Raw genomic sequence first — 15,787 nt, forward strand, 5'->3', positions numbered from 1 at the left:
TACAATAAGCTTAGCACCTCTTCTGTGCAAGGAGTTTAGTTTTTTCATTATATTTTCACTGGCACCGCACCATACAGTGGAGGCATAATTAATATATGATAGACAGTGTGCCACGTAAAACATTTTCAGTCCCTCCTTGTCTACAAAGGGTTTTAGTTTAGATAAGAGATGGAGATTGCTTGACAGCTTTTTACAGATATTCTTAACGTGTATGTTCCACCTAAGCTCCTGGTCAACTTCAATTCCTAGTACTCTGTGTGATGAAACCTGTTCTATAGGATCTGAGTGCAGTTTTAAGTTGAGGAGAAGGGGTGCTCTCTGATGTTTCTGTCTAGATGTGACTACCATACTGCTGGATTTTTTGGGATGCAGGGTCATTTTGTTGTTACTACACCACTGTTCAACGTCGTTGATTCCCTGCTGAAGGTCAGCCTCCACTTGAACTATTTTTTTGGACGATGAGTGAAGAGAGCTATCATCAGCAAAAAGCTCACAAGATACATTTTTATTCGTAATATGCAAAGGTAGGTCGTTTATGAAGATACTAAATAAAAGTGGGCCAAGAATGGACCCCTGAGGAACTCCGCAATTTAGAACACCATCTTGTGAATATTGACCATTTAGATATACCCGCTGGGATCTGTTCGTGATGAACGATGCAAGCAACTTAACTGTATCACTGTTGTTTATATAAAACTTTAGTTTAGTTATGAGAATATTGTGATCGACTGTTTCAAACGCTTTCCTCAGATCGAGGAAAACTGCACCAACTAATTTGGAATCGTTGATAGCCGACAGCCAGGTGTCACAGAGACGGACAAGAGCCGTGGAACAAGAATGAAACTTACGAAAACCAGATTGGAATTGGTAAAAAAGATAGTGGCTTTCCATGTTGTCACGATCTGGTGACATAGACCAAGAAAGTGTCACTCAGTGGGGTGCCTTCTCTTGGTCAATTGCGACTGAAAGCGCCTGTGCGTGAGTCGGGGCTATACGGCAGAGTTTTGCTGACAGCGCAGAGCACGGATTTTGTGGCGCACGGATTTTTCGGGGCTAATTCTGCTTTGCGAGGCAGAATTGTGGATTGCTGAACTTGATAATTATGTGACAAGGTCAGTCACGTGTTATTGGCTAGGTGGTCTGTGAGAGACACAAGGACGGCGCACTTGACACTCAGCGGCAGAAGAAGAAGGATCGAATACGACGGTTTCTAGAGTATGATGGATTTCACCGAATAGAATATTCGGCACTCTAGGGGAACTTCAGCGAGTTATCACCTTCTCACTGCCACATGTTTTGCTGAGGACGAGTCGTCAAATCTTTCCTTCGTCGTGCGATGGTCTTCGCATAAGTATTCGACAAGGGGTTTCTGGATGTTGTTGTCACTGTTGACGAACAGAGGCCATTCCAGGGAGGAAGCGGGTTTTGCTTCCATGAGAGTGCTACATTCATAGGCTGTTTGAGGTAATAAATCATTATTTAACGCTGTTCACGAGTCGGTGTTTGTGGAATGAAATACTCTCTGTTGTTCTTTCCAGGGCCCGTATGCATGAACTAGAAGTAAGAAACACTGGAAGTAGAGGCCTCTTTTCGAAGTGGGAACTCCCGAAGTCAACTTTCTAACTGTTCACAATGCATGAACTGACTTGAACGCCAAAGTAGTGACAGCGAGAGTATTAAGGTCAAGGTCGGGGAAATTGGGGGAATCCCTACTAATACGCATGCGCACGTTTCTATCAACATTTCAGTCAACGAAAATGGCCCCAAGGCACGTGTGCCGCTCAAAAAGAAAGTAGACACAGAGGGGCGTTCTGCGCCTTTTTCAGATGGTGAAATTGCTGTACTCTTGACAGAAGTGTTTTACGAAAGAACGGTTATTCTGTCCAAATTTCAGAACAGTCTAACTGTTAAACATAAAGACGCTGTCTGGTCCAAAATTGCCAAAGAAGTGTCGCTCTCTCTCTCTCTCTCTCTCTCTCTCTCTCTCTCTCTCTCTCTCTCTCTCTCTCTCTCTCTCTCTCTCTCTTACGACACACGCACACACAGACAAACGTACACTCATGCACATACTGACACTATGACACAAGTGACACTGACTGACCGGGCACACATAAACACACACACACACACCACACACTGCACACACACACACGCGCGCGCGCTCGCGCGCACACATATACACACACACACGCACCCATACACGCACGCACACAGTCACAAACAAATAACCACACACTCACTCTCTCTCACTTTCTCTCATTCTCTCTCAATCTACACTCATACACACACTGAAACTATGATGACACAAGTGACACGTCACACACACACACACACACACACACACATACACACACACACACACACACACACACACACACACATACTCACCGTAGTGACACACATATACACACGCGCGTACAGTTGAAAGTCAAGACATGATATGATTTTTTCAAAGCATAGGAAGGTTTCTTTTGCAAATGAATAAAATTAACACAGAGGCAAAACCCGGTTTTTGCAGCCGGAATGCAATTGCGGAGGCTTAAAAAGGAAAAGATTAATAAAAAATATATAGCTCCCGGCGGAACTTGAACCCGGAGCGAATGAACGAGAGTCCGGAACCGTTACCACTGCACTATGTTACTCGTGTAGAATAGAGGCATGATGAAAAAAGGCATTCTGAGTTATGAAAGCTCGCCACCTTCGCCGAATGACTCGAGCACGTTTTTTTCGGTCAGTAACTGATCGAACTGTCGCTTTTGAGTCACTCTGTTTTAAGCATTTCACCTAAATTAAACAAGAATGTCACAGTCCGTGTCTATGGTGCAAGGTAGGAGACCGTCTCATTGTAGCCAAGTTACGACAGTTGCTCGATTGACGCATTTCACGTCTTCGATATTGTGTCTGAGATAATTTCCCAATGAGCTGCCTTTAAAAACGGAATGTCCTGCAATTGTAGTATGCGCTGGAGGTTTCTTTTGGATGGGTAAGGACCCTTGAGATGCGATATCGTCGTATGATTATGTCAAGCGAGAGGCCCTTGACATTGGAAGTGGGAACTTCGAAAGCAAAGTTGCCAGCTACTCGGTATGCACGAGCTAAATTGAACGCCGAAGTAGTGGCTTCGAGAGTTCTGAGGTCAAGGTCGAGAAAATTGGGGGAATCCCAATTAGTGCGCATGCGTTTGTAAACGGTAGGCTTGGTGACCAGAAGAAACAAATCTCATCGCGAGTTCGTAAATGGGCAAACGTTGATCGCGCTGTAGCTTTTACTATAATTGTTGTTTTTAACTGGTTGAACGAAAGCTGTGATAATTGTCCTTAAATAGAATGACTGTCTATAATAATGATTTCGTTGACCAGAATGTTGGGGACAATAAAAAAAGGTTGTTTATGTGGTAGCGAAGTCGGTTAACTTAAAAACTCTTTTTGTAGTGTTTTTTTAATGATTGTGTATCGGTAAAACTGCTGGACAAAAAAAGTTTGGTCAGAGCGAATGTTTGTGTTACTGGTAAATTTAAAAAGGCAGAACTCCATTTTTTGGGAATCAAGATATAAGGTGTAGTGAAAAGAAGATAAGTTCAGCGAATTTCATATTATTTGAAAAAATGTGTGTCCGAATTTTTAAAACAGAAAAATTGTTGTACTTAGGTTTTTGTAAATTACGTTTGTCCTCGTTAATTGTGAAGAGGATGTATGTTTATATAAAGTTCAAAGTCAAGATTGGATTTTTGTAGCCTACGTGCGTGTGTGCATGTGTATTAGACATAATACATAGACATAGAACACTTTATTATCTCAATTACGATAAACTCGGGTGTGGTGAATCACAATAAACAGCATAAAACGTAAGAACATGAATAAAATATCAAGGCGCAAATATAGTCAGCTCATCATAGTGTGGGGAGTGGGTACACACACACACACACACACACACACATACACACACACACACACACACACACACACATACCGTCGAACACACACATAACGTCGAACACACACACACACACACACACACACACACACACACACACACACACACACACAGATAAAGCAATGAAAAAAAATAGCAGAAACTTACACTTCAACACTCGAACACACACACACACACACACACACATGCACACAAACACACGCACGCACGCACACAAACACACACACACACACACACACACACACACACTCACACATGCACACAACGACGCCCATTTTCATAGAAACACAGTAACCCCCTCGTATAAGCGGGAATGAAAGAGTGGTGGCCAATGACCCAGAACAAACAAAAGTCAAAGCTGGCAACTCAGGTTTGTATTCAGGGAAATTTGCACGAAATGCATGCAGAAGATACGACTTTTCCCTCTATTTTCTCTCTTTGGGAGCGTCAGCTCGGTTTGACATGAAAAACTGAAGAAAAGCCCTGCCTTTTTGCACTGAGAAACTGTGGAAGTAGCGTGTTTACTACTGGGTCTGGCTGTAGTACATTTACCCTCATTTACTTCCTCGTTAGCTTCCAAAGTAAACTCTTTTTTCGTCCCATGCATGCGAAAGTGAGGATGTACTTCCGATGTCACTCAAAACTTTAGAAGTAGTCGCAAAATACCCTGAGTTACTTCCTCGCTTTGCTTCGAGGTAAACCCTTTTTCCGGCCCATGCATACGAAAGTGAGGCAAGTACTTCCGATGTCACTCAAAACTTCGGGAGTTGTCGCGAACTTCCCCCATAAGCATACGGGCCCAGGTTAGCGCATAATTTGCTCTCTGTGACGCTAAAATACTAACCTGTATATGGTTTTTGCAGGTAGGGAGAGAAGGACGAAAAATGGCTGTTTTGTTGTTGTGGGAAGTCCGTTTGTGCAGGCCCACGTGCTCGATGAGATATGTAAAGATGACATGTTTAAAGGTGGAGGGTGAGGGGTAGCTGACATGTTTAGTGCACCGATGCTTTCTGTTTGCAGCCTTTTTCTAACTTCTGTTCGGGCTGCCTTCTGCGGGACCACGCTAACCTAATACCAAGCTGTTAAATCTGCGTTTGATAGGTTGGCTTGACCCAGTAAACGTTTATTTGTTTGTGGTTGTTTGAATTATTTTTTTGCGGAGTGGTTCAAAACTGTTGCACGCATAGTCTTCCCATTTGGACGACGGGGCAACGTTCTCTGTACCAAATGGCCCCGCGACTGTTTAGTTTGATAAAGCTCAGGTAGGGGAAGGTCGCCTAATATGGACCGGCTCCTAATATGGACCACCTCCGGTTCTAACAACCCAACGGTGCTAGAGCGCTCAAAATAATGCCATCGCATTCACCCTCTCTGGATAGCTTGAACGTGTCAAAACCACAGAACCGTTAATGGTTTTCACTTGTGTACACTTTCGGCAGCGTTCTCTCTAAATGTGACGCTTAGAACGGCCTACAGACACAGCAGTTAACTCACAAAAGTTGCTTTATATGACAGCTCATTAGGACTGTTATCAGCATGAAACAAAAAGTTGTCAATATTAGGCGACCTTCCCCTACGCTCCGAACAATCGCCAACAACAAACATGTTTTACATCATAACGAAACAACAGACGGGACTGTCATTTACTGATAACCTGCGTTTTATTTGATCCGTTCAAACAAATCAATACAAGGCACAGCATGCGTTTTGCCTGTGTTTTAGAATCAGCGATGCATGAAATATTCTCCCAATGAAACTCGCACAGATGATCTGATGGTCACAGGTTGCAAGCAACAAGTTTTATCTTTTCTTGCAAAGCATGGGCGCAAACACACTTTGATATGATGTGAGCAGTGCTGTAAAGACCCCCTTAGGACTCACCTAGAGGGTCCCGGGACCCCACTTTTAATTTTCAGAGGGTCCATGGACCCCCAAGCGGAGTTTTAGAGTGTCCGGGAGTCCAAGGGCCCACAACCCGCTGTGTGCATATTACACATTGTGATTGCGAATACTGGGATATGAAGTGTCGGGGAGAGAGAGAGAGAGAGAGAGAGAGAGAGAGAGAGAGAGAGAGAGAGAGAGAGAGAGAGAGAGAGAGAGAGAGAGAGAGAGAGAGAGAAGAGAGAGAGAGAGAGAGAGAAGGAGAGAGAGAGAGAGAGAAAGAGAAAGAGAGATCTAGAGAGAGAGAGAAAGAGAGAGAGAAGAGAGAGAGAGAGAGAGAGAGAGAGAGAGAGAGAGAGAGAGAGAGATGATGATGATGATGATGATGATGATGATGATGGAACTTTATTTTTCAAGGATAGAGGTTTAAGGCGACGCTTTTTCTTACAACCTGTCCTTACTTCTAATTCAAATGTCTAATAAAGGATAAACAAGTAAAGCAACATGACAAACTTAAACAAATTAAACGAACGAACCAGCAAACAATCGACAAGTAAGCACAAAATGACAAAGTAAGCAACATACAAATCAAAAGCGAAACATGCAACATGTTAATTGAGGTTGCACATGTAAAGTGATCGACGGTAAAAGAGAGAGAGAGAGAGAGAGAGAGAGAGAGAGAACTCAGAACTCAGAACTCAGAACTCAGAAATTTTATTGTAAACCACACTGTTGTGTTTGTACAAGGGGGGAGTAGAGTTTCCATTCAATGTATACTCTCTCACAAACAAGTAAGAACAAGTGCATAATACAGTGCTAAGGGTTGGAACATAGCGATCGAAAATCATTTACACACATTCATTTTAGCCTAGCAGTTGCTGTCGATGCCTGAATGCATAAAATGTATACCGGGAGAGTGCCCACAACCTACTTTTGTTTTGTGTTAGTAGTATCTGCATTGACGAGTTTTCTAGTTGACCGATTTCAAAGACATTTCCCAGGTAAGTTTCTCTTATATCAGAGTATACTGGACACTTAAAAAGAAAGTGGTGCTCGTTTTCGTGAGGGTATCTGCAAAGTGGGCAAACATGGGAACCGTTTGCAGAATATCTCTGTTTGTTGCACATCAAGGGTGAAACCCCAAGTCTGAGTTTTGTGAACACTTTTTGAATATATGGATTGTCTATTTGGTCAAGGTACTTTTCTCTTCCTAAGTCAGGTTTAAACAATTTGTATGTGTCATACCTCTCACTGTCTTCTAGCTTACTATGCCAGTTCTGGGTAAAGCAGTCTTTTAGGCGTTGTTGAAAAGCCTTGATAAAGTGTTTTTCGTTGCCGACATAGCCGTACGTCCACACATGTCCAAACCCATTTTCACATAGGAGGTTTCTGACCCTAGCGGACCAATTGTCTGTTCCTCTGTCTGCCATGTTCCTCATCATCACATGGGCCATTTTTACATATCTTGTGTTGGGGAGGCGATTTAGCCGCAACCAATATTTGACGCATCTGGTAGCAGCGAGGACTGATAGGGGAAATCTACCGAGTTCTCCGTATACCATGCAGTTGGGACTTTGGGGGGAAACACCTATTATCCGTTTGCATGCGAACATGTGTACCTTTTCAATGTTAGAGCAATCAAAACAACCCCACATTTCTGAACCGTATAGCAATATGGGGGTAATCTGTGTATCAAAGAGTGTGAAAAAAAGGTTTAGATCATAACATCCAATATTCCACAAAACTCTAAAAATGTCGATAACACCACGCTTAGCTCGTACAATAGAGTCTTCAAAGCATCGTTGGATGGAAACTTTGGTGGTCAAGGTTAAGCCGAGATATTTATACGAGTTGGTAACGTACATGTTGTCGTGACCAAATGTCCAGGCTTCGTTTTTCCCCAAGTATCCACCGTTGCGAAATACCAACACTTTTGTTTTTTCTTTGTTTACCTTTAAACCTAATCTGTTGGCAACTTCATGCAATATATTTAACTGGTTTTGTAGTCCCACCGGTGTCACTGAAAGCAATGCTATGTCGTCAGCAAACATCATGATAAATAGTTCAATTTCACCCGGAAGAAGTTGAATTCCATGCCTCCCTTTTAGAATCATTTCAGACGCAAGTTCGTTAATCAAAAAAGAGAACAGGATTGGGCTTGCCAAGCATCCTTGTTTGAGACCTTGCATACACTCAAAAAAGGCCGTGTAGTCAGAGTTACACCGAACACAAGATAATACGTTTGAGTACATTGCTCTGAGTGTTTGAAGCATTTTTCCCCCAATGCCGATCTTGAGCAGTACATTCCATAGTACATCTCTTTTGACGGTGTCGAACGCCTTTTGGAAGTCCACAAAGGCCACATACAGTTTCTTGTGTTGTTTAAGTTGCTTGCTTACAGCTGCATATAACGTGAAAATATGGTCCACTGTCGTATACCCTTTTCTGAACCCAGCTTGGGACTCAGACATGACATTGTTCATTTCAGCCCACTTAGTCAATCTATTGTTAATGATGGCAGTATACAGTTTACTGACACAGCTTAGCAGCGACACGCCCCTGTAATTGTCAGGGTTCTCATCGTTGCCTTTTTTGAAGATTGGGTGAATAATGGCTTTGGCCCACTCAGCTGGGTATGTTCCTGTGTGGAACAGTTTGTTAAAAAGCTCTACCAGGTAAGTAGTAACATCATCACCTGCGATGCGAAGCAACTCGTTTGGGATTTCATCTATACCTGTTGCTTTGCCTTTTTTCAGCCCTCTAATGGCTTCTCTTACCTCTCCTTCAGATATATCTTTATTTAGCTCGTCCATGTCGAGGTCCGGGACCTCTTCCGCGGATAACTCGGTTTGCTGAACAGGAGTCGCTCCAGCAGCTAAATTATTAAACACGCCGTTAAAATGGTTAAACCAGTCATCTTTACTAATGCTAGGCGAGCTTCTTCCCTTTCTCTTGAATTTTCTAATTTCCCTCCAAAAGCTTTGAGGGTCATGAATGCTGGCAAGTAAAAGTGACACTTTGTTCTGTTTAAATGTAATCTTTTTATTTTTCAGCAGCTGGTTGTACTTCCTCCTTTCATCTAAATATACCGTTTTACACCGCTCTGCTTCTTTTTCACATTCTTTAAAACTGATTTTATCTGTTCTCTTCTCCATGTCAAGAGCTGTTTTGTTTTTCTTGTACCTTCGAAGAGCTTTTCGTGTCAACCTTTTTTGCTGTTGACATTCAAAGTCAAACCATTTGTTTTTCTCACCGACCGAAACAGAACCATTCTTAACAGTAATTTCCATTGGCTTAGTTACCTCCTTAAGGGCACGGTTGAACAACTTTACTGATCCATCAATATCCCCACTTATCATCTGCCCCGCCTCTTCGAGTTTACCAGCGAATGATTCCGAGTCAATAAGCTCTCTTACCTCATGTTCTTTATGTGTATCCCATGACATCTTAACTCGTACCCCTTTCTTTGTTTCGTTTTCTGTTTGCCCTGTGTTCTTGTTAGTGGGGCCTGTAAGTGTTAAGCATAGCGGCATATGTGGGGATTCAATTCTCTCTTCGACGGTCAAGCCCAGGCAGAGGGATGATAACTCTTCTGAGATGATAAAGTAGTCGTTTACACTATTTCCATGTCTGGATATGTATGTAAAATGCTTAGACGAAGAGGGCGTGCAAAAACCATTTAGCAGACACAGACCAAAACTAGAACATAACGACAAGAGTTCCCAGCCAAACGTGTTAATTGTCCGATCCTCTGACAATCGAGAAGGACTATACAGAACTTGATGGTTGCACGGGTCGTCTAACTGATTTTCTGAGTCAGCAATAGCTTGCAAGGACCCAGTTCTTGCGTTCATGTCCCCACATAGGATGATGTAAACTTCTCCGTACCTTTCTAACATGTCTAACATACATAGTTCAGTTTGTTCAATGTGACATTTGGCCTGGGAGGTATCATAGTACGGTGAAGTTTGGGGAGGGATATACGCGGCTAGGTATATAACATCTTTGTCCAGATTCCACAGTGTCTTCGATATTTTGAGACAGACCATGTGATCGTACGTTACCTCAATCGCATCAAACAATTTAGCTATTTCCTTTTTTACCAGTATAATGACCCCACCTGACCTACGGCCTTTGTCAGTCAGTTTGACAGCCGAGCTCGAAAATACTACAAAGTCGCAGAACGTGTTACTCAAAATGAACGATTTATCCAGGAACGTTTCAACTAGGCAAACGACGTTAAAGTTGTGTATATAACTCACGAAATCGGGGTCTGCTATTTTCGTTGCAAGTCCATCGATGTTCCAACTCAGGAAACGAATGATACCCTTTGCTCTATCTCTCGGTGCGTTGTTTGGCCTATCGTTGCCGCACCGTCACATGCTGCTGTTGTCTCTCTGCTTGTCGGCGCTGCGGCCCTGACGCCGGTGAGTGCCAGGGTCAGGATCACCCTGCGTCCCAGGAACAGGCGCTCTGTTGCTGCCGCCAAGCATGATGTCGATACGACCTTGGCGCTGCGTCTTGGTGCCGTGGTTTGGTCCACGGGGAGTTCCAGAGGTGGAGCCCGTCTGTAGCCTGCTGCGCGTCATCACGCCTGGAGGTTCGGCTGTGGCCGTGTTTCCATCACCGCCGCCGTCAAGCCGTGCCCTCGGTACGCCACCTAGATCCCCGCCGCGCCCGCCACTGTCGTGAGGGTGACTGCTGGTCGTCGGAGAGCCTCTACCCCGCCCCCTGCCTGCAAGGGTGTCCCTATGGTCAGCGTCACGCCAAAGGGGGGTAAAGCCATCTGCGCTGGAGGTGGAGGGGCTGGCAACAGGGGACTGGGGCGGCCGATGGGGCAGCGCTGGGAAGTCGTGGGACGAGAGGACGTGTTGGGGCGAGTCCCGTGCCGGGTCCCGCTGGCTGTCGTAGGGTGGGTCGCCGTCTGCACGCTGCACTGGACTCCGCTGTCCTCCGTCTGCGTGGGGTTGGACGGGCTCCATGCGGTCGGGGGGCGGCGCTCTGTGGCCGCCACCCATCCGCGATGACTGTTGAGGCGGGAGCTCCTCCGTCGTCGGCTGCATCCCTGGTGGCTCAGTGCGGTGTCGTGGTGGTGAGGGTTGGGGTAGGGACGGGGTCGGTGAAGGTGTTGGGTGTTGGGACGGGGTTTGCAAAGTGCGTGGGGGGTTACTGTGACTTGACGGCTGAGGGCTGGTTCCCCTGCGTTGCGCTGGTCCCGTGGGTCTCCGCCTGAAGCGCTCCTGCCTGATGACACTGCCGCTGGAGACATCAAAGACGAAGACGGCTTCATTGGTCATCAGCTTGTCGTACGACAGGGTTGCTTTGTAGCCTCTCTGCCGCAGGTCCCGTTGGGTGGGCAGAAGCCGTCTTCTCTTCTCCTGCACTGTTTCAGAAAAGTCCTCACGCACGTACACATCACAATATGTGTCTGAGTCTTTCAGGCTCCGTGCCTGTGAAAGTACGAACTCCTTTTGCTTATAGGACAGGAACTTAGCAACAGTCACTTTGCCAGACCTATACACTCTTTCCAGATCTATTTCTTCCCTAACTCCCATGCCGTAGCGTATAAGGTCCAAAATCTTCTTTTCATTTTCTTCCCAAAACTCACATTGGTCTCTGGTTCCTACTGTGTCCAGTCCTACAAAAATCAGATTGTTCCTCCGACTTGAGTTGTCCAGATAATCCTCTTTCTGTCTTAAGCTTTCGAGCTCACCTCGAAGTTGCCGGTTTTCTGTCTCTAATGTCTGAAATTGTGATGCGAGATCTCCAACACCATTTGCCAGCTGATCATATTTGTGTTCAAGGTTGGTAAGTCTTCTCTCTACTTTGTCCTCTACGCTCTTAATGCGTTGTTCTATTTTTTGTCCTTGGTGTGCATTCGAAGCCTCTATCCTGCCAACAGCCTGTTTGAGAGTACGGGTTATATCGGACTGAATACTCTGCATCGCGTTACTCTGTCCCCTGTCCTGGTCATTTTGATACTGATGGTTGCTGTTGCTGTTGCCTTGCCGCTCATAGTAATCTCTCTGATTTGATTGCGAATGAAGGTAAGAGAGAGAGAGAGAGAGAGAGAGAGCTTGCAACATAGAAGCCACGACAGGAATGTTTTCGTTTGGACCTCTTAATGCGATTACGAAAGAGATGTAATTCAAGGATACATTGTCGGCATTGCCAGCAGTCTTTTTATATTTAGTCAAGTTTTGACTAAATATTTTAACATCGAGGGGGAATCGAAACGAGGGTCGTGGTGTATGTGTGTCTGTCTGTCTGTGCGTGTGTGTGTGTGTGTGTGTGTGTGTAGAGCGATTCAGACTAAACTACTGGACCGATCTTTATGAAATTTGACATGAGAGTTCCTGGGTATGAAATCCCCGAACATTTTTTTCATTTTTTTGATAAATGTCTTTGATGACGTCATATCCGGCTTTTCGTGAAAGTTGAGGCGGCACTGTCACGCCCTCATTTTTCAACCAAATTGGTTGAAATTTTGGTCAAGTAATCTTCGACGAAGCCCGGACTTCGGTATTGCATTTCAGCTTGGTGGCTTAAAAATTAATTAATGACTTTGGTCATTAAAAATCTGAAAATTGTAAAAAAAAATAAAAATTTATAAAACGATCCAAATTTACGTTTATCTTATTCTCCATCATTTGCTGATTCCAAAAACATATAAATATGTTATATTCGGATTAAAAACAAGCTCTGAAAATTAAATATATAAAAATTATTATCAAAATTAAATTGTCCAAATCAATTTAAAAACACTTTCATCTTATTCCTTGTCGGTTCCTGATTCCAAAAACATATAGATATGATATGTTTGGATTAAAAACACGCTCAGAAAGTTAAAACAAAGAGAGGTACAGAAAAGCGTGCTATCCTTCTTAGCGCAACTACTACCCCGCTCTTCTTGTCAATTTCACTGCCTTTGGCTGCCATGAGCGGTGGACTGACGATGCTACGAGTATACGGTCTTGCTGAAAAATGGCAGCTACTTGACTAAATATTGTATTTTCGCCTTACGCGACTTGTTACATTTAGTCAAGTTTTGACTAAATGTTTTAACGTAGAGGGGGGAATCGAGACGAGGGTCGTGGTGTATGTGCGTGTGTGTGTGTGTGTGTGTGTGTAGAGCGATTCAGACTAAACTACTGGTCCGATCTTTATGAAATTTGACATGAGAATTTCTGGGTATGAAATCCCCAGACGTTTTTTTTTCATTTTTTTGATAAATGTCTTTGATGACGTCATATCCGGCTTTTCGTGAAAGTTGAGGCGGCACTGTCACGCTCTCATTTTTCAACCAAATTGGTTGAAATTTTGGTCAAGTAATCTCCGACAAAGCCCGGACTTCGGTATTGCATTTCAGCGTGGTGGCTTAAAAATTAATTAATGACTTTGGTCATTAAAAATCTGAAAATTGTAAAAAAAATAAACATTTATAAAACGACCCAAATTTACGTTCATCTTATTTTCCATCATTTTCTGATTCCAAAAACATATAGATATGTTATATTTGGATTAAAAACAAGCTCTGAAAATTAAATATATAAAAATTATTATCAAAATTAAATTGTCGAAATCAATTTAAAAACCCTTTCATCTTATTCCTTGTCGGTTCCTGATTCCAAAAACATATAGATATGATATGTTTGGATTAAAAACACGCTCAGAAAGTTAAAACAAAGAGAGGTACAGAAAAGCGTGCTATCCTTCTTAGGGCAACTACTACCCCGCTCTTCTTGTCAATTTCACTGCCTTTGCCATGAGCGGTGGACTGACGATGCTACGAGTATACGGTCTTGCTGAAAAATGGCATTGCGTTCAGTTTCATTCTATGAGTTCGACAGCTACTTGACTAAATGTTGTATTTTCGCCTTACGCGACTTGTTTTTTCTCTCGCAGGAATCAATCATCCTCTGTTCCCTAAACATACCGAATATGCATACCAGAGCTCATTGGTCTAAAACATTATGTAAATATTGTGCAGCAAAGGGAAGCTACCCACGGGAAAATAATCATCGAATATCCTGTTATTAACCAATGAGCGCTGGTATGCATATTCGGTGCGGATACATGATTTGTCCCCAAGTGGATTAGCGGCTCGCAAACGAAGATTCGTCCAAATGATGGTTAAAAACAACCTGCAGCGGACGGAAGCTGAAAACTAAAGGCACATAATAGTTCAAACAATCATTCCACTGTATTTATTTGACCTTACACAGACTGTAGGAAGAGGCAAACCGTCTTGAACAATATTTTTCCCCAGGAAGCGACTCCAAGAACACAGAAGACTCGAAGGTGAGTGACAGACCTTGTAGTCTTTCTGTGATAGTAGTAGTCCAGTGGACGATACCTTCCGCCTGTGGTCGGGTCAGGGTTATTGGGCTAACAGCGTGGTGTCAATTATCATCAACGTCACAGATAAACACGCGCACGCACGTACATGCTGCCCAACTACAGACACACTCATGCACGCAGGAACAAACTATTCTCTCTCTCACACACACACACAGTCACACACACACACACACACCACACACACACACACACACACACACCACACACACACACACACACACTGTCACACACACACACACACACACTGTCACACACACACACACAAACACACACTAATTAACACATTAACACACTAACACACATACTAACACTAACACTAACACATATACACTTACACAAACACACACTCTCTCTCCCTCTCTCTCTCTCTCTTTCTCTCTCTCTCTCTCTCTCTCTCTCTCTCTCTCTCTCTCTCTTCCTCTCTCATCATCTAAATTTAAACGGGCATGACACGCTTTGCTCTAGAAAGCAACAAACGTATGCTCATTGATTAAATCAAAGCGAGAGAATAAGCATCCGGGCGCTGCTGCTTTCCTGTGCTGAAATTTCAAAAAAAGTGATGAGCCGGTTGACGTCAGTTGCACTCAGCGGCCGCAGTAACTTGACTGACCACATCGAGTCATATTATGACCAAGGGAAATAACTTAAACGCACTTTTGATTGAATTATACAACATCTTTTGTTCTTTCAATGTAATTGTTTTTGCAAAGTGAAGACAGTCTAGCTACAGGGTACCATTAATTCAAACTCAAAACCTCATCGCATTACTTTCAAAGCGATCTGAGAGCTGGTTTCCTAAGATGTTATCGACACCTCAAAAATCTGTTTTCACACTGAGATATTGTTACATCAATAGTCCGCATTGAAAACTCATCCCATATGGAAAACACATCATATCAACCACACATTTGTCGCCTGAGTAGCACTTCAAACAGAACAGTCCACGGGTTGAGTGCACAGACAAAAAGGCTGCACCGCAGTGTAATTTAACGATCCCCAGAACACTCCACGCGCACTTACCTTGATAGCTCCCCCCGCGTGATCGCCCCTGGGGGCCTCTTTTTCGTAAAAGTCAGAAACAGATAACCGTTATTTCAAAACAATGGCCTACCGGGAGGCGGTCTCTTGCCTTTTGTCGTCAAACAAAATGGATTTTTATGTGAGGCATCACACGGAGGGAAACATGAAATGGACAGGAAACAAGGGCCTACCGGGAGGCTCTTGCTTTTTGTTGTAAAACAAAGTGGAGTTTTATGCGTGGCATTAAACGGAGAGAAACATGAAATTGACAGTAAAAGGGAACAATAATACAGAACAACAGCCGGACTTAACTACCAATGATATGTTCTGTTTTATATATTAGCTCCGATTTCTTTACAATGCACAGCATTTTACCCTCGCTGTGTTTCCAAAAAACATAGAAAGGTTTATTCAAGATGGACAGTTCTGGGGATGGCGGAGAGACGCGTGTTTGTTTCTGTAATTGTATTTATTTTGTGTTAAATTGCAGTTCCTAGGAACCGTACTCCAGTCTCAGAAGGTGGTATGATCATGCTTTACTAGTGGAGCTCTGAGCCACGAAACACGATAACGAATTACTGTACTCAAAACT

General features: G+C 43.5%; 1 protein-coding gene across 1 annotated transcript in view; it reads right to left on the reverse strand.

The window, feature by feature from the left end:
* The window catches only part of LOC138969605 (glycine receptor subunit alpha-2-like), a 39,832-nt gene extending 30,597 nt beyond the window's left edge, over positions 1-9,235 (reverse strand). Inside the window, exon 1 of the mRNA XM_070342462.1 lies at positions 9,231-9,235. Coding sequence (XP_070198563.1) covers positions 9,231-9,235 — 5 coding nt within the window. The remainder of the gene's footprint in view (positions 1-9,230) is intronic.
* Positions 9,236-15,787: the final 6,552 nt, after the last annotated feature.

The sequence above is a fragment of the Littorina saxatilis genome, linkage group LG6, assembly GCF_037325665.1.
Source record: "Littorina saxatilis isolate snail1 linkage group LG6, US_GU_Lsax_2.0, whole genome shotgun sequence".
Lineage (NCBI taxonomy): Eukaryota > Metazoa > Mollusca > Gastropoda > Littorinimorpha > Littorinidae > Littorina > Littorina saxatilis.